This window comes from Cherax quadricarinatus, chromosome 2 (genome assembly GCF_038502225.1).
Source record: "Cherax quadricarinatus isolate ZL_2023a chromosome 2, ASM3850222v1, whole genome shotgun sequence".
Taxonomy (NCBI): Eukaryota; Metazoa; Arthropoda; class Malacostraca; order Decapoda; family Parastacidae; genus Cherax; species Cherax quadricarinatus.
The window spans coordinates 25,855,910-25,882,306 of record NC_091293.1 but is presented as its reverse complement, the minus strand read 5'-3'; the positions used below and the strand labels follow the sequence as shown (position 1 = coordinate 25,882,306).

General features: G+C 41.7%; 1 protein-coding gene across 2 annotated transcripts in view; it reads left to right on the top strand.

Annotated features, from left to right (window-relative positions):
• LOC128706505 (uncharacterized) overlaps positions 1-26,397 on the top strand; it is a 97,543-nt gene that overhangs the window by 38,075 nt on the left and 33,071 nt on the right. For both annotated transcript variants that reach the window (XM_070087731.1, XM_070087733.1), the window contains exon 2: positions 321-583. In XM_070087731.1, the coding sequence (XP_069943832.1) occupies positions 520-583 (64 nt within the window). In that variant the 5' untranslated portion in view covers positions 321-519. The remainder of the gene's footprint in view (positions 1-320; positions 584-26,397) is intronic.

The window sequence follows — 26,397 nt, the reverse complement described above, 5'->3', positions numbered from 1 at the left end:
AACAATCATTTATGCAATTCATAGATGTCATAATAAATCGTAAACGAAACATTTACATAATGAACATACATTCTTGCTCGCGGAAGGAGAGTCGACGTAGCTCAATGTTGAATTATTATGGGAAACAGCGTAGGAACAAAGGGAATAATATACAAAATCGAAACGCATGTATGAGACTCAGGTTTAAATGCTAAACATTAGGTAAGCGGGTCAGTGAATCAAAAGAGATGGAATTAAGAAAAATTTGAAATAAAGAAAAGTAAAGCATTTCTTTAAAATCGAGATTCACAGAAGATAATTTATATTGTTTAAATTTGTAGAGAATTAGACTACATCCAACACATCACCCGAGGATCTTCATATGCAACATCCAGACATTGCTCAACAGAAAGCAACTTAAGGGAAACTTAATTTCGAAGAGAGTGCAAATCCTTTTAGAACACACGAAAACAGAGAACAGTAAGAAGTGCGAAGACTTTACAAGACATCCTTCAAAGCAGCACACTGCATAAAAAACCTATGATGAAGGAGTTACAGCAAGGAGCAGAAACTAACATTCCAGTGGTGGACTTGGGAGAGATAGGTAAGTCTCTTTTATCTTTACGTATGTTATTGTCCCGCAAGTATTAGATTCAAACAGATACCAGGGAGCCCTATAGTGTAAGTATGTGGTGCAAACTTAACTTTCTTAGATCAAACAAGACATTGTATGACCTTTACAAGTTCATTACTTCCTCAAGAATATAATAATAATCTACATAGCAGTAGAGACGACAGTAAACTTAACTAGTTACCATCTCAACAGATAGCTTCAATAATGAGCATAACGTATATTAGTATGTAAAGTACTCCATGAGCACAATATATACATATATATATTTATATATATATATATACATATATATATATATATATATATATATATATATATATATATATATATATATATATATATATATATATATATATATATATATATATATGTATACATATATATATATATATATATTTTATTTTTAATATAGGATGGGGTCCACCTCTGGTGTAAATTGTGGGACCCATAGCCTCGGAGAAGTGGATAAAAAGGCTTCAAGGAAGAATATTTGGATTTCTTCCTGAAGCCATTTGAATATTCCACTTCCCCTACCACCCCATCTTTTAAACTATTTATATATATATATATATATATATATATATATATATATATATATATATATATATATATATATATATATATATATATATATATATGAGTGGATGTGTCAGCAGATGGTTCTATGAAATTTGAGGTGAATCATAGAATTGATGAGGGGAAAAAGGTGGGTAGTGGGAAAAAGGTGAGTGGTGCACTTAGAAGTCTGTAAAGACGAAAAGCTTTGTCAGTGGAAGCAAAGAGGGAAATGTATGAGAGAATAGTTACACCAACACTCATATATGGGTTTGAAACATGGGTAGTGAATTTTGCAACAAGGAGAAGGCTGGAGGCAGTAGAGATGTCATGTCTGAGGGCAACGTGTGGTGGAAATTAGGAGGTGTGGGATTACCAATACTATTATCCAGAGGGCTGAGGAGCGATTGTTGAGGTGGTTCGGACATGTAGAGAGGTTGGAACGAAATAGAATGACTTCGTGAGAGTGTAAATCTGTAGTGGAGGGAAGGCGGGGTAGGGGTCGGCCTAGTAAAGATTGAAGGGAGTTTGTAAAGGAGGTTTTGTGTGCGAGGGGCTTGGACTTCCAGCAAGTATGCGTGAGCGTTTTAGATAGGAGCGAATGGAGACAAATGGTTTTTAGGACTTGACGTGCTCTTGGATTGTGAGCAAGGTAACATATATGAAGGGATTCAGGAAAACCGTAGACAGGACTTGAGTCCTGGAGATGGGAGGTACAGTATCTGCACTGGAAGGGTGTTAATGTTTGTGTGTGTGTGTGTGTGTGTGTGTGTGTGTGTGTGTGTGTGTGTGTGTGTGTGTGTGTGTGTGTGTGTGTGTGTGTGTGTGTGTATGTATGTATGTGTGTGTGTGTGTGTGTGTGTGTGTGCGTGTGTGTGTGTGTGTGTGTACTCACCTATTTGTACTCACCTATTTGTGATTGCAGGGGTCGAGTCATAGCTCCTGGCCCCGCCTCTTCCCTGATTGCTACTAGGTCCTCTCTCTCCCTGTCCCATGAGCTTTATCATACCTCGCCTTAAAACTATGTATGGTTCCCGCCTCCACTACTTCACTTTCTAGACTATTCCACGACTTGACTACTCTATGACTGAAGAAATACTTCCTAACATCCCTTCGATTCATCTGAGTCTTCAACTTCCAATTGTGACCTCTTGTGTCTGTGTCCCATCTCTGGAACATCCAGTCTTTGTCCACCTCGTCTATTCCGTGCTGTATTTTATATGTCGTTATCATGTCTCCCCTGACCCTCCTGTCCTCCAGTGTCGTCAGGCCGATTTCCCTCAACCTTTCTTCATAGGACAAACCCTGTAGCTCTGGGACTAGTCTTGTTGCAAACCTTTGCACTTTCTCTAATTTCTTGACGTGCTTGACTAGGTGTGGATTCCAAACTGGTGCTGCATACTCCAGTATGGGCCTGACGTAGATGGTGTACAGAGTCTTAAACGAATCCTTACTGAGGTATCGGAACGCTATCCGTAGGTTTGCCAGGCGCCCATATGCTGCAGCAGTTATCTGATTGATGTGCGCCTCAGGAGATATGCTCGGTGTTATACTCACCCCCAGATCTTTTTCCTTGAGTGAGGTTTGCAGTCTTTGGCCATCTAAACTATATTGTGTCTGCGGTCTTCTTTGCCCTTCCCCAATCTTCATGACTTTGCATTTGGCAGGGTTAAATTCAAGGAGCCAGTTGCTGGACCAGGCTTGTAGCCTGTCCAGGTCACTTTGTAGTCCTGCCTGATCTTCGTCCGATTTGATTCTTCTCATTAATTTCACATCATCTGCAAACAAGGATACTTCTGAGTCTATCCCTTCCGTTATGTCGTTCACATATACCAAGAACAGCACAGGTCCTAGGACTGACCCCTGTGGAACCCCGCTTGTCAAAGGCGCCCACTCTGACACCTCGTCGCGTATCATGACTCGTTGTTGCCTCCCTGTCAGATATTCTCTGATCCATTGCAGTGCCTTTCCTGCTATGTGTGCCTGGTCCTCTAGCTTTTGCAGTAACCTCTTGTGAGGAACTGTGTCGAAGGCCTTCTTGCAGTCCAAAAATACGCAGTCGATCCACCCCTCTCTCTCTTGTCTTACTTCTGTCACCTTGTCATAAAACTCTAGTAGGTTTGTGACACAGGATTTTCCTTCCCTGAAACCGTGCTGGTTGACAATTATACACTTGTTTCTTTCCAGGTGCCCCACCACTCTCCTCCTGATGATCTTCTCCATGACCTTGCATACTATACACGTTAGTGATACAGGTCTGTAGTTTAGTGCCTCATGTCTGTCTCCCTTTTTAAAAATTGGGACTACATTTGCCATTTTCCATACCTCAGGGAGTTGCCCAGTTTCAAATGATGTGTTGAAGATCTTTGTTAATGGCTCACACAATATCTCTGCTCCCTCTTTAAGGACCCATGGAGAGATGTTGTCTGGTCCCACCGCATTTGAGGTGTCAAGTTCGCATAGCAGCTTCTTCACCTCCTCCTTGGTTATATGTACCTCATCCAGCACTTGCTGGTGTGCCCCCCTGTTCTGATTTCTTGGAGTCCTACTGGTTTCCACTGTAAATACCTCTTTAAATCTTGTGTTGAGCTCCTGACATACCTCTTGGTCGTTTCTTGTGAATTCCCCATCACCCTTCCTCAGTCTGATTACCTGGTCCTTGACTGTTGTTTTCCTCCTGATGTGGCTGTACAACAGCTTCGGGTCAGTCTTTACTTTTGATGCTATGTCATTTTCATATTGTCTCTGAGCCTCCCTTCTTATCTGTGCATATTCGTTTCTGGCTCTTCGGCTGATTTCTTTATTTTCCTGAGTTCTCTGTCTTCTGTACCTTTTCCATTCTCTAGTACACCTAGTTTTTTCCTCCCTACACCTTTGGGTGAACAAAGGACTCGTTCTGTTCTTCCCATTATTTCTGTTTCCCTTGGGAACAAACCTCTCCTCTGCCTCCTTGCATTTTGTTGCTACATAGTCCGTCATTTCTTGTACTGGTTTTCCTGTCAGTTTCCCTCTCCCACTAAATGTCTTGAAGGAAGTTCCTCATGCCTGAGTAGTTCCCCCTTTTGTAGTTTGGTTTTTCCCAGCCTATTCCTGCTACTTTCTCCACTTGGAGCTCAACTATGTAGTCGAAGCACAGAACCACATGATCACTAGCTCCCAGGGGCCTTTCATACATGATACCCTCGATGTCCGAACTACTCATGGTGAATACAAGGTCCAACCTTGCTGGTTCATCCTCTCCTCTCTCTCTGGTAGTGTCTCTAACATGTTGATGCATGAGGTTTTCCAGTACCACATCCATCATCTTGGCTCTCCATGTTTCGGGACCCCCATGGGGCTCCAAGTTTTCCCAGTCAATCTCCTTGTGATTGAAATCACCCATAACTAGTAACTTTGCTCCCCCCATGTGTGCTCTCCTGGCCACCTCGGCTAGTGTGTCGATCATTGCTCTGTTGCTCTCATCGTATTCTTCTCTTGGCCTCATGCAGTTCTGTGGTGGGTTGTACATTACTGCAATTATCACCTTATGTCCCTCAGACTGGATTGTTCCTACTAAGTAGTCCCTTTCGCCCGTGCCATTCATTCCTTCCATTTTCTCAAAACCCCACTGGTTTTTAATGAGCAGTGCAACTTCTCCTCCCCCTCTCCTCCCTCAGTCTTTCCTGAGGATTTGATATCCGGATGGAAAGATTGAATCTGTTATTATTCTGGTGAGTTTTGTTTCTGTGAGTGCTATTATGTCTGGGGATCTCTCTTTGATTCTTTCGTGCCACTCCTCATACTTGTTTGTTATTCCATCTGCATTTGTATACCACACCTTTAATTTCTTTTCTAAGACTGTGGTCTGGGAGGTATATTGGGGTTGGGGAAGTGGGAGACCTGGTAAGGAACTATGGGTTGTTACTGTGGGGGTGGAGTTTGTAATGTAGTGGGTGGGGGCATTGGATGTGGCATGGGTGATTTGATTTAGAGTGTTTGGTTGCACTGGGGTTGACCTGGTTGGGAGGCTTCTATAGGAAGTTGTGAGGGAGGCTGTCTTTGATCTTCTTCCTGGGTCTGGGATCTCCTGTCTGTCTTCTCCATCCCCTCTCTTTCCTCCTTTCGCCTTTGTACCCATTTACTGATGGGTGAACATAGACACGCCCAATGTTTCTACCCTGGTTGGAAATCGAACCCAGACCCTCGCAGTGTCAAGTTCCTCCAATCTTTCAACTTTATCATTTCATGAATTGTATGCACTGCAATTCTTAGAAAAGACAATCTCTCTTTTCTTTGACTGGTTTCTTATTAACTGGGCTACTCTTAGGAGGGTACTTATTCTTCTTACCTTGTGAAGAATCATTATTTCTGATTCCTACTACTTGATATGCACCTATGCAACTCTTTATAGGAAATGAATTTTGATTATAAACATTGGGATAATTTTTCCCTATGTGAAACTTGACAGATACCTCAGAGTTATTATGCGTTGCATATTTGAAATGAGTTGGCTGGTCTGCAACTGAACAATTAATTCTTGTAGAACTAGTCTTATTTCCTCCAGACCAAAATAACCTTTGTGATACTTGTTTGAGAGCCATTCAAGTGTTTTACAGCTTAATTTATTCTGTACCATGGCACTCAATAACCAGTCTGATTCCTTCCGATTATATTTATTACTTAAAGTTTTAAGAGTGCTCTCCAGTTTAACTCTAAACGGCTGTAAACCTTTGTATGTGTGATCTAGAGATTTTAAATTAACAATGATAGTCACTAGATCCAACCTATTTTGTTCTATATTACCATAAGTGACCTTCAACAAGTCATCTGCTTCCTTGTAAGAGTCATCTACATTGGGAAAGGCTTGTATGAGTATGTGTGCATCTCCTCTTATCTGTCCTTTGAGGTAAAATAATTTAGTTACACAGGCTAGATCACTCCTATCATGCACAGCTGCTTTAAAGATTGACCAAAACTCCTCCCAATTTTCTCCAGGATTAAATACAGGTAAACATAATTCTGGGAGTTTTGGCAAAGACATCATATTTCTTGGAGCAGATTGATTAACTGCCTCGTTTACTCATTTTAATTTATTCAAGGCCTGACTTTAACAAGAAAGAATCTTTTCCTCTAATTCATAATACTGGTTAATCATAAGATTTACTTCAGTCTCATCTACACAGTTTATTAACAAATCTCCTTCATATTTGTTGTAATATAATTTGTATGAATCATATCTATTCCCTAAAGCATCTAAATACAATTTTAAATCATCAGTATTCACAGTTTCTTGATTCATTACTTCCAAACACTTATTGTATGCTTTTGTTACATGACCTTTTCTAGCTTGCAATGATGATTTTTTTGTTCTAATTTCCATGTATTTGTCCTCTACAATAATTTCCTCATTTTCGCCCATGGTGCAATGTATTAAATTCAACTTAATTAATAACACTGATTATGTACTAATTATGTACTTTATAAAGGTAAATATTACAACTTACCTTTGAATAAATCCTAGCTACACTTGAGCTTAGCAATTACATGTAAGAAAATTATAATATAAACTTTAAATATACATTAATAATGTTAGCTACACTTGAGCTTAGCAATTACAAATGTAAGGACATTGTAATATAAATTTTAAATATACATTAGTAATGTTAGCTACACTTGAGCTTAGTAATTACGCATGTAAGAAAATTATAATATAAATTTTAAATACAGATTATTATAAACCTTAGCCAGACTTGGCTTATCCTTGCCAGACTTGGCTTAGCAAAATTAATGTTATACAAATACACTAATATAAATCTTTGCCAGACTTTGGCTTACCAAAATTAATATTATACACATACACTAATATAAATCTTTGCCAGAATTTGGCATAGCAAAATTAATATTATATACATTAATGTAATACTCGCCAGGCTTGGCTTAACAAAATTAATATTATACACATTAATGTAATACTCGCCAGGCTTGGCTTAGCAAAATTAATATTATAGTAATTATAATCCACTACACATTAAGTAAATTTGTGGACCTAACATCCACCTCCTTCTGTCATTTCACATATAATTATTAAGTAATTAATTCACTAATTAATGACTTCACTAATTACATCCAGTTCAATCAAGGACCAATGGGCAACTAAATTGTGGAAAATTACATTTATCTGGATGTATCTCATTAGATACATACCAGTAAATGGTAACAAATATAATTATTATTTATCAAAGTTACAGAGACAAGTAAGAATTTTTGGGACACCTAGGTCGCAAAAAACGTCCCCCTTCGATACCTACCATAATCTGTCTCTCCACAAGTTGCTCTAGACCTATTAATTGCAAATGAAATATACCTTACCAGGAATTCTAGTAAAATTTAATATAAATTTGTGAACTGTATATTAAAATTAATAAATGAATACATATACACATTTATATAACAGAAGAAGAATTTATACTCATAACACTCAGCAATTAGTCTGGAGATTACTGTGTGTCATGTACAGAACCCCCCTCTAACTAAATTTATGATTATAATACTGGCCAGAATTACAAACATAATTTAGATAGTTTATCTGAGGTTCCTGGAGTTGTCCTGTCCATTGGCTTAATGCTCAAATTATGCAGGAATGCACATCCAACAATTTTGGCTCCTATTTGAGAGGTTTAAAGCCCAATATAACCCCTAGAGCGACGAAAATTAAGCACATTGCATTAGAGTGCCTGTACCACATTCAAAAAAAACAATAGCGACTCTACCCTGCTCGTCAGCACAGGCACAGAGCTTCCCTGTTGATTGTCTTATTTAAAATGCACTCAACAGAGCAATAGTAACATATTAATCAGGTTTATTTACACAGCATAAATTTTAAGAAATTATTTTCCACACATAGTATCCCCATCGAAGCCTGATAGGTCGCACATACGCCATAAATGGTAAGAGAGTCCTTGCATGATGGAGGCTGAATGGATTCCACCTCTCCACGTTTTCCACAAAATAGCTGGCAGAGAAGCTCACTGTCCTCGTGGTGATGTGGACTTCCTAGTGTGAAGACGTACTTTGTGAGCTCTCTGTGAAACTAATCAACGATGCCCTCTATCGAGCAACTCTACCAGCAGCTGGGGCTAGCTATGCTCGAGATACGGTGACTGACTGAGAAAAACAAGAGGATTCATAGTATTCCTTTTGTTGTAAATCCTCAGGTTAAGAAAGAAAACTGGACAGTGGCTGGTCAGGATCAAGAAGACAGATGGAGAGGTAGAAACGATGAAGAGCCAAGAGACTGCTGTGGAAACTTCAAACCCATTCTCTTTGCCACCTGACGAATGTGAGTCGACTACTGGGAATGACACGACAAAGAACACCAAGGAAGGTAAGAACATTGTGCTTGTTGGGGCAATCAGATTAGGTATATAGATAGGACCTTCTGCTTGAAGGAAAGGAGTAGGAACAGAAGGTTTGCTTTCCTGGGGCTGGCATGTTATTAGCCTGTTTGACAACATCATGAATGACAATGGGAACACTCCTATAATCTGCCTCAGTGCTGGAGGTAATGATGCATGCAAGCATCGAAGTGAAGATTTAGTTATATGGTATAGGGCAGATATTAGGAAGAAGGGAGGGCACCCTGTTATATGTGGCATTTTACCTAGAAAGGGTGTTGGAAATGAATGGCTGTCCAGAGCAACTGGTATAAATTGTTGGCTATTAAAACACTGTAAGGATAATTCAGTACAATTAATTGACAACCGGGACCACTTCTATGGCGAAAATGACATGTATGGGGTTCACTTATCCAGGGCAGGTGTGGGCATTCTCTCTAGTTCAGTTAAGAGTGTTGCCAGGGCTTTAAACTAGGATAAGTTATGGGTATGGGTTTAGGAAGGGAAAACAGTAAATGTGGAAATGTTGATTTAGACCACGTTGGGGAACCTGTGGCCTAAAGAAGGCCGCACTTAATGCCTTCTATGGCACTTGAGTGCGGCCTTCTAAATGAATCAGAATTTTGCATAAGAAATCCCTTTTATTTTTATTGAAAATATGTTACACTCATGATTTAGTCCTAACCAACGTAATGCAACTTTAGCTTTAGACAGTAGGTTCCCCACCTGACCACCACTACCCAGCCAGAGGCAAGCGGATGAGGGAGGATGAGGATATAGTCATCCCTTCCTGAATGCCCTAGTTAAAACATTGTTTTAAGTGCTGTTTTTGCACCTGCTACGCTCATGATTTAGTCCTAATTAACCTTACACGATTTTAGACAGTAGGTTTCCCGCCTGACCACCACCACCCAGCCTGAGGCAAGTTGGTAATGGAGGGTGAGGATGTATAGCCAGTCTATTATCGTTTTTAATAGCAGTGCATGTGGCTCTACGTTTGAAATGCAGATTCAGAATAATTATACGGCATAACCATTTCTGTATAATTATTCTGAATTTGCACTTCAGAATAATTATACAGCTTGACCGTTACTGTATTTTTTATTTTTTGTGTGTTTCCTTATATGAAAGAATCCTGAAGAAAGAAAATAGAGCTTTTAATGATGATTGGGAATTGTAATATTATCTTGCTTCTGCTCAAGATAAAATCATTTGCCTGCTTGCTCTCTGATACTAGTCTCAACATTGAAGAAATTCAGTGCGTATCAGCATTATGGCACACATAAAGACCACAAATATGTCAAATTAAATAGAGAGGCACGAAAGAAATTGAAAGATGGAAAGCTAGAGCAACGGCAATTATTCCAAGCAGTGTTAGGGCCGTGAAATGGCACCACTAAAAGAATGTATTATTGAAGTTTTAGGATGCTTAGACCCTGATGAAGTTTCGAAGTATAAACAGCCTCTTTCAAGAACACCCATAACTGATCGGCAGCATGAATTAACCCCTAACGTAACAGAGCAACTTCAAGCAATATTCCAAAAGGAAATCATATATTATTCATTCAGTCACTCTTGATGAATCACCTGATGTTACTGACTCAGCGAAGGTATTATACCTTATTAGTGCTACAACAGAGGATTTTGTTTGCTACGAAGAATTACTGGCTTTGGGCACCTTTAGTGGCAGGTCACCTGGAATAGATATCTTCAACAACTTTCAAGAAAAATGTTGCGAAGTTGGACTGAATTTGGGTAATTTAGTCAATGTGTGTACAGACGGTGCACCATGTATGACAGGAAAACGTGAAGAGTTTATTGCACAGATAAAAAAAAATTATTCGATCCAGATGCTCTCTAATTTCCTTGCACTGTATTTTGCATCAGCAAAATCTCTGTGCTAAATCTACTATTTTAATTGACACTTTGCATAAAATTATATGTATTATTAACTATATTAGTGCAAATGCAGCACGGCATCGTCAGTTTCGCAACAGTTTGGATTTACCCTATCATTCTATAGTGCGCTGGCTATCACAGGGGCAGACAGGTGTTGGTCAAAATTTTATCTTTGCGAGAACGAATCATTGGATTTTATGAAGAACAGAATCACTACTGTGAATTACTAAAAGTAGATTTCTATAGAAATGCTGCATTTCTGTGTGATATCATGTCTAAGCAAAAAGACTTGAATATTTACTTGCAAGATATGTGGCAAAACATCCGAGTGTCATTTTTCAAAACGCTTGTTGCTCAAATGAAAATTTCGGACGAACATTTTCCCCAGTTAGCAACGACCATTAAAGGGCAGGAGGATTCATGTGAATCATATGAAGAATATGCTGCTGTTATAGATTCATTATCTGAAGAATAAAATGAAAGGTTCACTGAATTTGAGAATCATGACCTCACACTGAAATTAAGATTTCAACCTCACCTGGTTGTTGTCTCCGAGGCCCCTAAAGAGCTATAGACAGAACTGATTGACCTCTCAGATAACATTATGAAGTTCTTGTTTGATGCTAGGAAAGATCCCATTGAAATATGAAAATTGCAATAGAATACCCACATCTACGGCAACATGCATGACGAATGTATTTTTGTTTCTCAACCACTTATTCTTGTGAATCTACATTCTCCTATCTAATCCAAATGAAGACGCCCTTAAGGTCCTAGATAACGGATGCGCACCTGGAGGATCAGGTGAAACTGCGGACCTCCATTTTTCAACGAAATATCCAAATGCTTTCACTCAAAAAGCAGTCACAACAAAGTCATCAAAATCTTTGTTAACTTTATGATTTAAAAATAATTATTTTTCTTGAAGTTATTATATAATTAACTGACATTTTGCAGTATATCTAATGAAAATTTCTTGAATGCGGCCTTATTAGATTACTCCTAACTTTAATACGACCTTCCAAGATAAATAACTTCCCCGCCCCTGATTCAGGATTTGATATTATGAATTTTAAGAATAATTATGATCACAGAAATTGTGGAATAACAAAGCTGAATGGGAAAAAGGTGCAAAAGAAAAAAACATATTAATGTACTTTATACTAATAGTCGAAGCGCTAGGAATAAAAATAATGAATTACGTTTGTAACTTGTGCTCGGAACTGTGATATTGCAACGGAAACATGATAAAATTTAAAGAGTCGGGACATGATTGCCGAGTGCCATATTCAAGGGTGTAAGCTGTTCCATGTCTGCCTGCTACCTGGAGGGTATTCCGGGGATCAACGCCTTCGCGGCCCTGTCCACGACCAGGCCTCCCTACCTGCTGGCCGCACGTAGCCCAAAGTATGAACCATAGCCCCGCTGATCCGGCACTGACTTTAAGCATCTGTCCAGCTTCCTCCTGAAGACAACCAGGGGTCTGTTGGTAATTTCCCTTATGGCTGATGAACAGTCTTGGGCCCCAGACACTTTGTTTTCTCTTACTGTACTAATGTTGCCCCTACTTTTCATTGAGCGTATGTTGCGTCGCCTGCCAAGTCTTTTGCTTTTGTAGGGAGTGATTTCTGTGTGCAGATTAGGGACCTCTTTTGATTCGCCTATACATGCCTCTCTTTTGGCCAATGAGATGTTTTAATCTACTGTTTATCCATTTAGGATTATTTTTTTTAGATCTAATTTTCTTATTCGGAACATAAACTGTCTGAGCATCTGGAACTATGCTCTGGAAAATGTCATATCGGCAACCATTGCCCCCTACCTGACCTCATAGTCAGATCATTCCCGTTCAACCCACCCAGGTAATTTCTCAGTCCTATGAAATTAGCCAAGCAGAAGTCAGCGACAGAGACTTGATTGCAGTTAAAATTGAGTGATATGCAATCACTTTCCCAAAGCTCATCATTAACCTCAAAATTATTAATTAGTGATTTCCTGCTGGCAAGAACCAAGTCAAGCAGGTTATTTCCTCTAGTTGGTTCTGTCACAAACTGTTTTAAATAACAATCCTGAATTGTATCAGGAAAGTCGCTTGAGTCAAAATTTTCTGTCAATTTGTCTAAAGTTAAAATCTCCAATTAGCACAATATTTTCGTATGTAGATGCCTTACGAATTTCGTCCCATATAAGCTTACTGCACTCCCTATCAAAGTTTGGGGGCGTGTAAATCACACCCAAGATTAGTTTATCACGACCTCCTGGAAGTTGGATCCACACAGATTCAATGGTCGATGCATATCTTGTCTAACGCAACAATTTAAATTATCTCTGACATACACGCGTGGAAAATAGGCGTGTGCAACCTTAAAGTGCATATACTCTTTTAAACCCGACATAATGGAAATATCAGTGATTACTGAAGAGAAAAATATAGATTATAGTGTCAAGTGCATAGTGCCGGCCTCAGAATAACGGCTGTTACTGGATGATGTCATTCAGAAAATGGCTTGTGACTAGTAATGAACGTAGATCAGTGAGGGGAAATAAGAAAGATCAAGAACTAGCATAAATTCCAAGAGCAGAAAGGAAAAGAAAAAAAAACTGCTGTTAAAACCGCAGGAAAAAATAAGATATAATTATTAGAAATAAGTGTAGAAGGGGAACCGGTGAGAACTAGACCTAAAGGTGTTTCCACATAATGGGTTGTGCTGTTGTATACTAAGGGATTGTTACTCATCTCGTCATACGTAATGTAATGAGTGACGAGGTATTGATATTTAGTGATATAGTGATCTTAAATTGTGGATTGCAACAATATGACAAATTCCCAATACATAGTGTGTAATATATATGGAATGTATACATGGCCGAGCAGCACCAGTGAATTATTGCCAGAAGTCGACAGAAAATTGAAAATAAACAATCAGATGAATATTGAACTATCGTATAAGTAATATAACGAGGGATGAGGTTATGAACAGGCAGTGACACAGTGAGCTGAAATTGTGGCTAAGAGTAATTTAAATTAACCCCCAGTGCATAGTGTACAATATATAGTGTAGTTATATGGGAACAAATTACTGTCGAGTGGCACTAGCGAATTATTGCCAGATGTTGACAGAGAAGTGGAAACAAACAACCAGATGAGCATTAAACTGTAGCCATAAGTAATAAAACAAGTGATAGGGGCATAGATGTGCAGGGATATAACGATCTTAAATTATGGCTAGTAACAAAGTTTTAATGTAAAGGAAAAGGAATAAGCAAATAGCAAACATCGAACTTAAGCTTTAAGATTCCTTTAGCTTAAGTTCGATGTTTGCTATTTCTCTGACCAGTGACTCCCTACGCATTCCATATCTGAAATGCGTAGGGAGTCAATGGTCAGAGAAATAGCAAACATCGAACTTAAGCTAAAGGAATCTTATAGGAGTCAGGAATCGCGGGAAGAACTGAAAGCAATAAATGAAATCAAAAGAAACCCAAACTATTTCTTTTCTTATTCCAAATCAAGGTCGAGGACAACATTCAGTATTGGGCCCCTACTTAAACAATATGGGTCCTACACAAATGACAGCAAGGAAGTACGACTCAGTTTTTAGCAAGCCGCTAACCAGACTGAGAGTCGAAGATCAAAGTGAATTTTTTATGAGAGAGCCACAGAATTTGGTTAACACAAGCCTATCTGATATTATCCTGACGCCAAATGTCTTCGAACAGGCGATAAATGACATTCCCGTGCAATCTGCCCCAGGGCCAGACTCATGGAACTCCGTGTTCATCAAGAGCTTTTACCATCCTTATGGAGAGGGAGCATGGACACAGGGGTCATCCCACAGTTACTAAAAACAACAGACATAGCCCCACTCCACAAAGGGGGCAGTAAAGCAATAGCAAAGAACTACAGACCGATAGCACTAACATCCCATATCATAAAAATCTTTGAAAGGGTCCTAAGAAGAAAGATCGTCACCCATCTAGATACCCATCAATTACACAACCCAGGTCGCTCCTGGGTTGTGTAATTGATGGGTATCTAGATGGGTGGATCACTACGACAAGGTCCTAGATGCACTAGAAGACAAAAAGAATGCAGATGTAATATATACAGACTTTGCAAAAGCCTTCGACAAGTGTGACCATGGCGTAATAGCACACAAAATGTGTGCTAAAGGAATAACAGGAAAAGTTGGTAGATGGATCTACAATTTCCTCACAAACAGAACACAAAGAGTAGTAGTCAACAGAGTCAAGTCTGAGGTGGCTACGGTGAAAAGCTCTGTTCCACAAGGCACAGTACTCGCTCCCACCTTGTTTCTCATCCTCATATCTGACATAGACAAGGATGGCAGCCACAGCACCGTGTCTTCCTTTGCAGATGACACCCGAATCTGCATGACAGTGTCTTCCATTGCAGACACTGCAAGGCTCCAGGCGGACATCAGCCAAATCTTTCAGTGGGCTGCAGAAAACAATATGAAGTTCAAGAATGAGAAATTTCAATTACTCCGATATGGTAAACATGAGGAAATTAAAACTTCATCAGAGTACAAAACAAATTCCTTCCACAAAATAGAGCGAAAAACCAATGTCAAAGACCTGGGAGTGATCATGTCGGAGGATCTCACCTTCAAGGACCATAACATTGTATCAGTCGCATCTGGATGGACAGGATGGATAATGAGAACCTTCAAAACTAGGGATGCCAAGCCCATGATGACACTCTTCAGGTCGCTTGTTCTATCTAGGCTGGAATGTTGCTGCACACTAACAGCACCTTTCAAGGCAGGTGAAATTGCTGACCTAGAAAATGTACAGAGAACCTTCACGGCACGCACAACGGAGATAAAACACCTCAATTACTGGGAGCACTTGAAGCTCCTCAACCTGTACTCCCTGGAACACAGGCAAGAGAGATACATGATTATATACACCGGAAAATCCTAGAGGAACTAGTACCGAACTTGAACACGAAAATCACTCACAACGAAAGCAAAAGACTCGGCAGACGATGCAACATCCTCCCAATGAAAAGCAGTGGTGTCACTAGCACGTTAAGAGACAATACAATAAGTGTCAGGGGCCCGAGACTGTTCAACTGCCTCCCAGCATACATAAGGGGGATTACCAATAGACCCCTGGCTGTCTTCAAGCAGGCACTGGACAAGCACCTAAAGTCGGTACCTGACCAGCCGCGCTGTGGCTCGTTCGTTGGATTGCGTGCAGCCAGCAGTAACAGCCTGGTTGATCAGGCTCTGTTCCACCAGGAGGCCTGGTCACAGACCGGGCCGCGGGGGCGTTGACCCCCGGAACTCTCTCCAGGTAAACTCCAGGTAAGCCAAATGACCTTACCCTGTGAAGTGTTCCTTTAACGTTTAACCTTTTACTACGGATCCCAGATCCCCCGTGTGAAGGGTCCCCCCAACTCCCACCCCAAACCGCTCTCCTCTGACCACCCCCATCCAGTGGGAAGGGTCTCTCCCTTGCGCCCCTACCGTCTTTCCATGGATCCTCACCTCCTAGCCCACCACCATCACCCCCAGCCCCCATCTTTGCACCCCTACCCTCTTTCCACGGATCCCCACCTCCCAGTGCAAATAAGTGTGGAGAACGTCATTCAGAGCAAGTTGGAAAAGAACAAAACATGGGAACATAACATAGAGAAATGAGAAAGGGAGGAAGAGAAAGCTACAGCAGGAACAAACGAAAATAAAAAGTGGAAGAAATATGCCTAGATGAAAGAAAACATGAGAATTCAGGTCAGGTGGCAGAACTTTTCTTGAGTTGTGTGCCGAAGCGTCGCCTGTTCCACGTGGGCGAAATGTGGTTTCTCTCATTTAGGGAACTCGGCCTTCATGAGATCGTCTTTCAAGGAGTTGTCCTTCTTCCACGCCAGCATCGGGGGTTGTTTCGGGAAGTAGTTCATCCAGGAGGTTTGTGCGAATTCCATTTCAATCCAGGTCCACAGTTGTTTCAGTTCCATCCTCAAGTCCTTAACCAAGTCTGCGCTGAAGAGTGTCGTCAGTATTCGACTCTCATCTTCTTTCCTTATCTTCGGTTGTAGCAGATGTAGTCTGTCGAGTTTTCCCAGTTTCTCCTCTGCTTGTGTCAGGCAGGATTCCGGGTAGTCCCTCTTCCTAAAAAAGCCCCACATCTCTGTGAGCGAATGCTGGAATTCTCTGCTCCCACTACAGATACGTTTCACCCTCAGTGCCAGAGGGAAGGGGAGGGATTGCTTGAGGCTTTTCGGGTGGGAGGACGTCCAGTGGAGATATTGGTGTGCATTCCCCGGTTTGTAGTACGTCTTGGTGTGAAGATGTCTGTCTGCATTCAAGTAAACCACTGTGTCAAGAAAGGGAAGTTTGCAGTTATTTGATTCAAAAGTGAAACGAAGTGATGGGTATGCTTCGTTCGCCCAGTCTACCAAATGTTGTATAGTATCACTTCCTCCTTCTATTAAGCAGAATATGTCATCTATGTACCTTTTGTATAGAATTAAGTGTGGGGCTGTTTCTAGTCTGTTAAGTTCTAGTTTGCAGTGAACAAATATTTCTGCGACAGCCACACTGGCAGACGCTCCTATGCTGTGCCCGTCATTTGTCTGTATACAGTATTGTCAAACTTGAGTATGGTATCCTGCATTATATGGATTAAGGAGTCTTCTACTAAGTCTCTGGACGGGGGTTTCCTTATTCCCAGTCCTGTAAGTTCTTCTCTGATGGCGTCCAGGTTTTGTTCATCGAAATCTGCAACTGTCTTCGCTGCTTCTCGTTGTAGGATTGACGAGTAGAGGGATTCAATATCCAGTGAGACCAGCCATAGGTTTTCCACTGCCCGTCCCACTCTTGGTCTTATTTCCTCTAGGATCTGTAGAAAATGAGTCGTATCCTTCAGCCTGTCAGGAAGAAGATTCAAGAGAGGCATCAGGACTGCAGTCATCATCTTATACATGGGCTTGGTCGGCGCTGCACAGCCAGAGAGGACCGGTCTAGTCTTGAATGTTCCCAGTTCCTCGTCCTGGCTCTTGTGTGTCTTTGGAAAAAAATACATATTAGGAATCTTCGACTGAAATGAGAGTAGAGAGTCCCTCACTGCCACGTTCATGAATCCTTTGTGGTCGTCGTTATGATACAGTCTGAGGACTAGGTTATTGCTTCTATCCTTAATTTCTGCTAATAATTGTTCCGGGTTATTTATTTTCTGGTAGGTTTTCTCATTCGCTACATGTTTGAGGCCTGCTTTTCTATAATTTTCTGCTTTAAAAACTATCTCCGTGCCCTTGTCGGCGTCGGAAATTAGTAAGTCCCGTCTTGTTTTAAGATTCCTAAGGCTGATTCTTTCTCTTTTTTTCGTAGGTTAGGTCTGTAGTGTTTTGGTTTACGTTTTTTCAGCCTGGTTTCTTTCTCATTTATCTTCGATCTGAGTCCTGGTAGTTTCCTTGCAGGTTCTGTCGTTGGACTCGGTGCTCTCATATGTTTTTGTGTCGTCGAAGGCGGTTCCTTCGATTTGTACCTGCGTGGTTTTCCCTCCATATCTTTTTGGAAGGCTTGGTCGAAGCATTTATTCATTAAGACTTCCAGTTGTCTGCAGGTGTCGTCTGTGTTCTTCTCTATTACAACCCAGGAGTCCAAATGGCCTGTTATCCTGGGTGTAAAGGGAGCAAAATGAATACAGCAGAAAACTTTTGACTTATATTATCCTTCACCAATTTAGAACAGAAGTATGTACACTATATACACTATGTACAGCAGTAAGTATTAGTGCACTCCACGGTAAGCAAGGCAGAATAGAAGCCACTCGAGAGCAGACCGTGATTCAACCAGCTCTAGAATGGGAATGACAAGGGCAGACAGGAGAGTGGTACCCACATAACCTCTGCAATTTCCAAAACCATCTCGTCATTGGCTGGAACCTGGGTTCTGGTTGAATGACGGGGCCCCATCGTCAACCCTCAGTCACCTGGTTCGCTGTAAATGAGGGTGTGTACATGCACCGAATAAAGGTTACGTACTCTTTGCATGCCACACCCCCACCCCGAGAAGGCTCAGGATTAGGCTTCCACCTCCCAGTGGTAACCGTGCCGCCATGACACAAAATAATGGGACTGCCTTTCCTCTCAACCATCCAACTTTTAGATAGAGCTCAGCTTTTCTCGTGACAAAAAGCCAAACCCTAAACTCAGAGCGAGACAGCAGACAGTCGGGCTAGCTTAGGTCCAAGACATGGGCGGATGGTAGCCCGCATCCCCTCACTAAAAAAAAAAAACCACACCAGGGGATAAAAAAAAGAGCTTGGAAGGGGTTACCACAAGCATCCTAACACATCCTAACCTAATATATAATTATTATAAATAATATTGTTAGACTCTTGATAAAGAGTCTGCCAACATATTTTCATTGCCGGCAATATGTACAATTTTCAAAAAATAGGGTTGCAGTCTCAATGTCCATCTCATGAGCCTTGTGTTGTGGCTCTTCATGGTTTGGAGATATTCTAGAGGATTGTGGTCACTGTAGACAGTGACCACCTGCGAAGTTTGTCCCACGTATACATCAAAGTGCTCCAAAGCCAGTACCAGCACGAGGGCTTCTTTTTCAATGGTAGAGTAAGCCCTCTGATGCGGCTGGAACTTGGCCGAGAAAAAGGCTACAGGCTGCAACTCCTCGTCCCCGTTTTGCAATAGTACTGCCCCAACCCCAGACTCACAAGCATCAACCTGTAATGAGAAAGGTTTGGAGAAATCTGGAGACAAAAGAATGGGTGCAGTACATAATAATCTTTTTGCTTTATCAAAAGCACTTTGACATTCTGGAGTTCAATTAAAGGGAACTTTGCGACTGGTAAGAGAGGTAAGAGGGGCTACAATATCTGAGAAATTCTTACAGAATCTTCTGTAAAATCCTATTATGCCTAGGAAACGTTTAAGAGATTTCCTATCATGTGGAACTGGGTAATCTTTAATGGCAAAAACTTTAGCAAGTTTAGGAGTAACTTTACAACTACCTACTTCATGGCCTAGAAAAGTGACAGTGGCCTGGCCAAAGGAAGACTTAGATGAATTAACAGTTAAATGGGAACTCTGAAAGGTCTCAAAAAGAGCCTTAAGTCTAAATAGGTGTTGATCCCAAGTATCAGACACCACAACAATATCATCCAGGTACGCTGCCGTGCCTTCAAGTCCTTTAAAATCCTGATGGACAAGTTTCTGGAATGAAGAGGGGGAGTTTTCCATTCCGAAGGGGGTAACTGTATATTGATAATGACCTCCTGGAATTACGAAGGCAGAGATTTCGTTCGCCTTATCCGTCAAAGGTACCTGATAGTAACCTTTAAGGAGATCTAACTTGGACACAAAAGTAGCCTTACCCACAAAGTCGATTACGTCATCCAGACGAGGAAGAGGGTAAGCATCTGTGATTGTGACCTCATTCACCTTATGGTAGTCTGTACACATACGAAACCGTCCATCAGCTTTTTTAACAAGGATGCACGGTGAAGCCCATGGACTAGATGATTCCTCCACTAACCCATGCTCTAACAGAAATTCTACTTCCTGCTGAAGTAGTCTCTGCTTTTCAGGATTAGCTCTGCAGTGGGAGAGTTTCCCACGTCTACATCATGATAACCTAACGTACATTTTTTCGGCACATTCGAAAAAATATCAGGGTATGACTGTAGAAGCGCAGTTAAACTTGTTGCTCGAGTTTCAGATAGTCCCACCATTAAAGAGCTAGGGTCCTTGAGGAGGACAGAGTTTGGAATTTTAACATTAATTTCAGAAATAGTGTGCAAAGAGTCAGAGTCGTCCTCAGAGGAAGAGGACAGAGTCATTACTGGCACTTTATCTGGTGCATGAAAAGATTTTAATCGATTAATGTGGTAAGTTTTAGTTTTTGAGGTCTTATCAATGGGAGCTACCACATAATTTACATCAGATAATTTACTTACAATTTGCATAGGTCCCGTAAATCTAGCTTTCAAGGTGTGGCCAGGTATAGGATCCTGCACCAACACCTTGTCTCATGGATGGAAGGAGCGGAATTGTGCATTTCTGTCATACCTCTGTTTCATCTTATTTTGAGCTGCCTTTAGGTTAGCCTTGGCTAACTGACGTGCTACCTTGAAGACGGGTTGTAGAGTGTTGAGCTAACGTCTTCTCCCATCCATCCTTCTTTGAGCACCCGAAGAGCACCTCGTACATTGTGCCCAAAGATCAGCTCAAACGGACTATACCCGGTAGACTCTTGCACTGTTTCTCGCACTGAGAACAGCAACAAAGGTAGTGATTCATCCCAGTCTGTAGGAAAATGCATGCAAAAAGTTCTCATCATGGTTTTTAACGTCTGATGGAATCTTTCCAAGGCGCCTTGGGACTGAGGATGATAGGCAGTGGATAAGTTGTGGATTATCCCTAACCTAGTTAATGCTTCCCTAAATGCTTTGGTAGTGAAGTTAGTACCTTGATCACTTTGAATAGTTTTAGGAATGCCAAAACAAGAAATAAATCTTGTTAAAGCTTTGAGAATAGCTTTAGTATTAATATTCCGCATGGGAATTGCTTCAGGATATCTAGTTACTTTATCCATAATGGTAAATAAATACTGATTTCCCGACTTTGACCTAGGTAGTGGACCTACACAATCTATAATTAAATCTGCAAAAGATTCTCCATCAGCAGGTATAGGTAGAAGTGGTGCAGGTTTAATGAAATGTCCAGGTTTCCCTACTTGCTGACATTCTCGGCAACACCGGATGTGATTCTTCACATCCTGCTTTAATTTTGGCCAATAAAATTCTTTTGTGATTCTATATAAGTTTTTAGTAATTCCTAAGTGACCTCCTAATGAAGTATTATGAGCTACATTCGATATTTGAGGTCTAAACTTTGTTGGAACTACTAACCTGTCAGACAATTGCCGCCCTCTATCTCCTTACCAGTCTCAGTGCAGATCAAATAGTCATTTTTAAGTTCATACTTGACCGGATGATCCAAAGAGGATTCACCCATGGTTGCCTGAAAAGCGAAATTTAAAGAATGGTCCTTTCGTTGTTCCTCCCGGAAGGACAGTCCCTCGGGCATGGAAACAGATACATCTGGCAATCCTGCAACCTTGGAATAGGAAGGCTTGATCGGGGTATGTTCACTTGATCTACGAGGCTCTGGCCAGTTTTCCTCGTAAAACAAAGTGGCTATTCCGAGATCGGAGTCGTCCAAGGATAGGTCAACATTCTCGCCAGACAACCCTCGGGAGGTTGCCCGAGTTATGGCCAACACCGGAGTAGAATTAATCATTATGGGTTCAGGACACACACTAGCAGTAGTAATGTTATTACCCAGTAATAACATGGCATCTTTAATGGGGAGTCCTTCGGATACACCCACAGTCAAGTATCCAGTGTAATATTTGCACTGTACATAAATTTTATGCAAAGGAACAGAATATATAGTTCTTCCAAATGCTTCCAACAAAACAGAGGAATTTAAGGAGGTGTTCTTTGAAAGGGGTAATATTCCCTCTCTTATAAGTGAGCAATATGCTCCAGTATCTCTAAAGGTTTTGACTTCAGTTGTTTTGGAGTTTTCCTGAAGGAAAATAAGACTCTGACAGTAGTAAGAGGCCATCCCTTTTCTACTTCTTTCAAGGACATGTTACTAAGAATATTAAAGATTTTCCCAATTGGTTGGGGATTTTGGGGGCAGTTGGGATGGATGTGACCTACTTGGTTACACATGCAGCAGACGACAGGCTTGCCCTTTACTCCCTGCTGACGTTGCAACTGGTGTCACTCTGGCTGGTGTCTCTCTGGATACTGTTGTCGAGATGCACCATGTTGAGTAGTTTGTCTCTCACAAGGTGGACCATAAGTTGAGAAGCGTGGCTCACCAGGTGACTTAGTTGGCTGACGTAGACGTTCTCTCTCCGGCTGGCACTTCATTCTCCAAGGGTGACGATCTCTGCTCATGCCAGGCTGTTGAAAAGAGAGACGGGGCCGCTCGGACAAGGAGCGGTTAGTTTCAAAGGTATCAGCCAACCTGGCTGCCTCCAATGCAGTGGTTAAGTCACGATCCTGCAGAAAGACTCGAACCTCTGGTCCCACAGACTCCAGAAGGTTGCCAATCAGAATAAGCTGCACAAGATCATCGAAGGTAGCAACACCACTTGCTTTATACCAGCTGGTAAAAGCTTTGGTCTGCTGTCGCACAAAATCAACCAGGGATTGACCAAGCTGTCGTCTGCCTAACTTAAAAAAACTTCCGATACTTAGCTGGAATACAAGTATATGCTCCCAACACTGCGGTCTTCACTACCTTATAATTGGAAAAATCAGTGTCATTTAACACTGACGTAAATTCCTGTGCCTTACCAAACAATGCTGTGTGAACCAACGATGCCCAATGTTGTTCCGGCCACCTCAAGGCTCGAGCCTGATTTTCCAAAGCTTCGAAAAATTGTTCTGGTTCGGCCTCATTGAAGTGGGGAACAAGCTGTACTGCTTTCTGTAAACTAAAGTCATTTACAGAGTGCGAAAACTGTCTCCTTTCTTTTTCCCTATCAAATTCTTCTTTTGCAAATGCTCTCTGTTCTCTAGTCTGCTCAAGATTGATTTTTGCCAGCTCAAGTGCCAACGCCGCTGATTCACCTTGAGACAACCCTGCTGCACTAGACTGACGATTTTGCTCCGTTGATATATCATCTTTCTCCTGCGAGAACATAGGAATTTTTTCCCTAGCTCCCATAGAGGGAGGAGTCTGATGTGCCATCTCCTCTTCTCGAAGTTTGTCAGTGATCAGTGAACGCAGTTGCGCAGCTGTAAGAGTGCGTTTGTAATCAATGCCAATGGAACGAGCAATTTGCCAACAACGCTGTAGGGACAATTTAGGTAGGTTAAACAGAGTATATGCTGACACCAGGACGTCTGACTCGTCTAGGTGGCATACCCCAATGTATAAGTTATTTGCTATGCACAGTACGATTGCAGAATACCCCAACATAACACGTTATTTGCAGAACACGCTTAGCTGTACACAGTACGACTGCAGAATACGCATACAAGATGGATACGCAATAAAGCTGACTGCAAAATCTTCACACCGAACAGGCTAGTAGCGATCTGTTGAACGATCACACAATAGCAATGCTGACCATAGCAAAGCAACTGACACGCAAAGTTTGTAAAGCGTTGGCAAAGCTAAATGCAATGCCAGACAGCAAGATACACAATGCTCCTGCTTCCAGCTTCACCGTAGGCTCAACCCTTTCTCTAAGTCCAGCTCCAGCTCCCGGACAGGCTTCCATATTACAACCCAGGAGTCCAAATGACCTGTTATCCTGGGTGTAAAGGGAGCAAAATAAACACAGCAGAAAACTTTTGACTTATATTATCCTTCACCAATTTAGAACAGAAGTATGTACACTATATACACTATGTACAGCAATAGGTATTAGTGCACTCTACGGTAAGCAAGGCAGAATAGAAGCCACTAGAGAGCAGACCGTGCTTCAACCAGCTCTAGAATGGGAAGGGCAAGGGTAGACAGGAGAGTGGTACCCACATAACCTCTGCGATTGCCAAAACCATCTTCTCATTGGCTGGAACCTGGGTACTGGTTGAACGACGGGGCCCCATCGTCACCAGTACCCTCAGTCACCTGGTTCACTGGTTGGGGAGATAGCCTGTAAATGAGTGTGTGTACATGCGCCGAATAAAGGTTACGTACTCTTTGCGTGCCACATTCTCCATTCTGGTTCTGTGCGGTGGCCCTTGCTCAGGACTCTTCTCTCTTCCTCCGTCAGCTCCACTTCCGAAATCACCAGTCTCTCCAGTTCTGGTAGGGCTGCTGCTGGTCTCTCCAGTTGTGGTTCACATCATACCTGTTCCTGAAGACACCTCCTCCTTTCCAGAACCCATCTGGTTCCCGAAAAAATTACTATTGCCATAGTTATTAGATCGTGGTTTCGGTTTATAGTAGGGTTTGTTAGTCTGGTTATTATAGAAATATTTCTTCTTATTATTCTTGTTGTTATTGTTGTTATTGTTTTCGTTGTTGTTGTTAGACGTATTCCTAGGTTTTCCTGTCGTATTGTTCGGTTTTCTCTGGTTTCCCTTGGGTGTCCCGGACTCAAGTAAGGTAACTCTGTCTGCTAATATTTTCAAAGCTGTGTTGTGTCTTCTTCTGGTGCCGTCTTGTTCTTCGGAGCTAGGTCTATAGTAGGTTCGGGTTTGTTCGTTTCTTTTTCACCTACTAGTTGGATTATATGCTTGTCCGTTTGTTGTTTTTCTGTCTGGTCTCCGTTTTCGTCCATATCCAACACTTGTTGCCAAAGCTGGATTAGGGAATCCAGAGTGTCGTCATTCCCTCCTTTATCCTTTTTACTGTTAGAGAACTCAAAGACCGGAGGGTTCTGGGTGGGCCTCCGACGGGTCTGTCTGTTGAAATCCAGAGCCAAGGTGAAGATGTCCCTGGCTACCTCTTCTCCGAATTCCTTGAGTATAAAGTTTTTAATAACTTTGATCTTTTCTCTTGTGTGCTCGAGAGCTACTGAAATACCCAGTGCTTGAATGGCCGCTAAAGATTTGTAGAGATTTCTGGTTTCTTCCTCCATGGTCTTTACCAGCCAGTCTGGGTAGGTGCTAACTTCCGGTAGTGATAGTATCTTGATCGGTTTTTGCCCCATATCCGGAAGGAGTCCTGCCTGATGGCAGTCCTGCAGATATCTGAGTTTGCTCCGGCCCTTGTCGAATTCTCTATACAGTTGCCTGAGGATGGCAGCTGCCTTATTCTCTTTCTTGTTCAGAATGCGTGAAGGGTGGTGGGACGGGCCAATGTAAGGCATGGGGTCACTAACCTTCTCTTGTACCGTGATTTTATCTGTTACACAGCAAAACGGTAGATTCTGCAGTGTTCCGTCGTCCAGTTTTAAGCTTTCTATTGTTGCCCATACACCCTTGAAGTAGAGTCGAGGGTCGAAGATTGCCTTGGTTCCGCTCCATTCCTGGGGTTCGGTCTTGTTTGTCTGGTCCTGGATTGGGTCTCTTAGGATGTTCACTGGTTCGTAGACTTCACTGTAGTTTACCGGGCCTGACTGTCCTATGCCATCCTTGCAACATGTAAAGAAGGAAGGAATTCCAAAACTCTCCAAGGTCTCCTCTGGTGTTTCATTCGTCTGTTGCTTCTCCATAACCACCACCCGAGTCTCGGTGCTGTCACTGGTGGCTGGCTCGATGATTTCTTTGACCACCATTGGTGTTTCCCTCTGCATGCTCTTCTCGGGTAGAGGGGGTTGGGTCTCTGTCGACTGTTTCGTCTCTGATTCTTGTTGTAATAGTTTCTCTGCTTTCTTGGCTCTAGTGATCATCTGGAACTCATAAATGCAGTCATCTAGTGTCTCAGTCGTTAAGATTCTCATCAAGTAATAGACGGTGGTGAATGAAAGGTCTGATGTGTAAGTTTCCAAGCAAGTGAAGGCCTTAGCAAAGAAAAAAGGAACACCTCCGATTTTCAATTACGCGTTTCTGTAGCTTGCGCTACGTCATCAGGTCCAGTAGTCTAGAAGAAGTCTTTTCTCCGCTGTTTCCACTTGTGCTTTATTTCAAATCTCGAACGAACGAACGAACAAGTTCAGGTAAGATCCCAAATAGGGTGAGCGGGGAAGACGGGACAGACGAAAAATAGTACTGGAGAGGAGTGTTCTTAATCGTAGAAATAGAGCCAGGGCTTAACCCAGCAGCGAAGGCGATCGTGGGACAGATATTGAGAACAGATTATTATTATAATCAAAAAGAAGCGCTAAGCCACAAGGGCTATACAGCATTGAGAACAGAAATTCAGGCTCTTCTGTTGGGACTCCGGTGGAGTGAGCGGAGAGGACGGGAGAGGCGATGATTAGCGCTAGAGAGGAGTGTAGAACTGAGCCATGTCTTAAATCAAAAGCTAAGGCGAACGTGGGTCAGAGA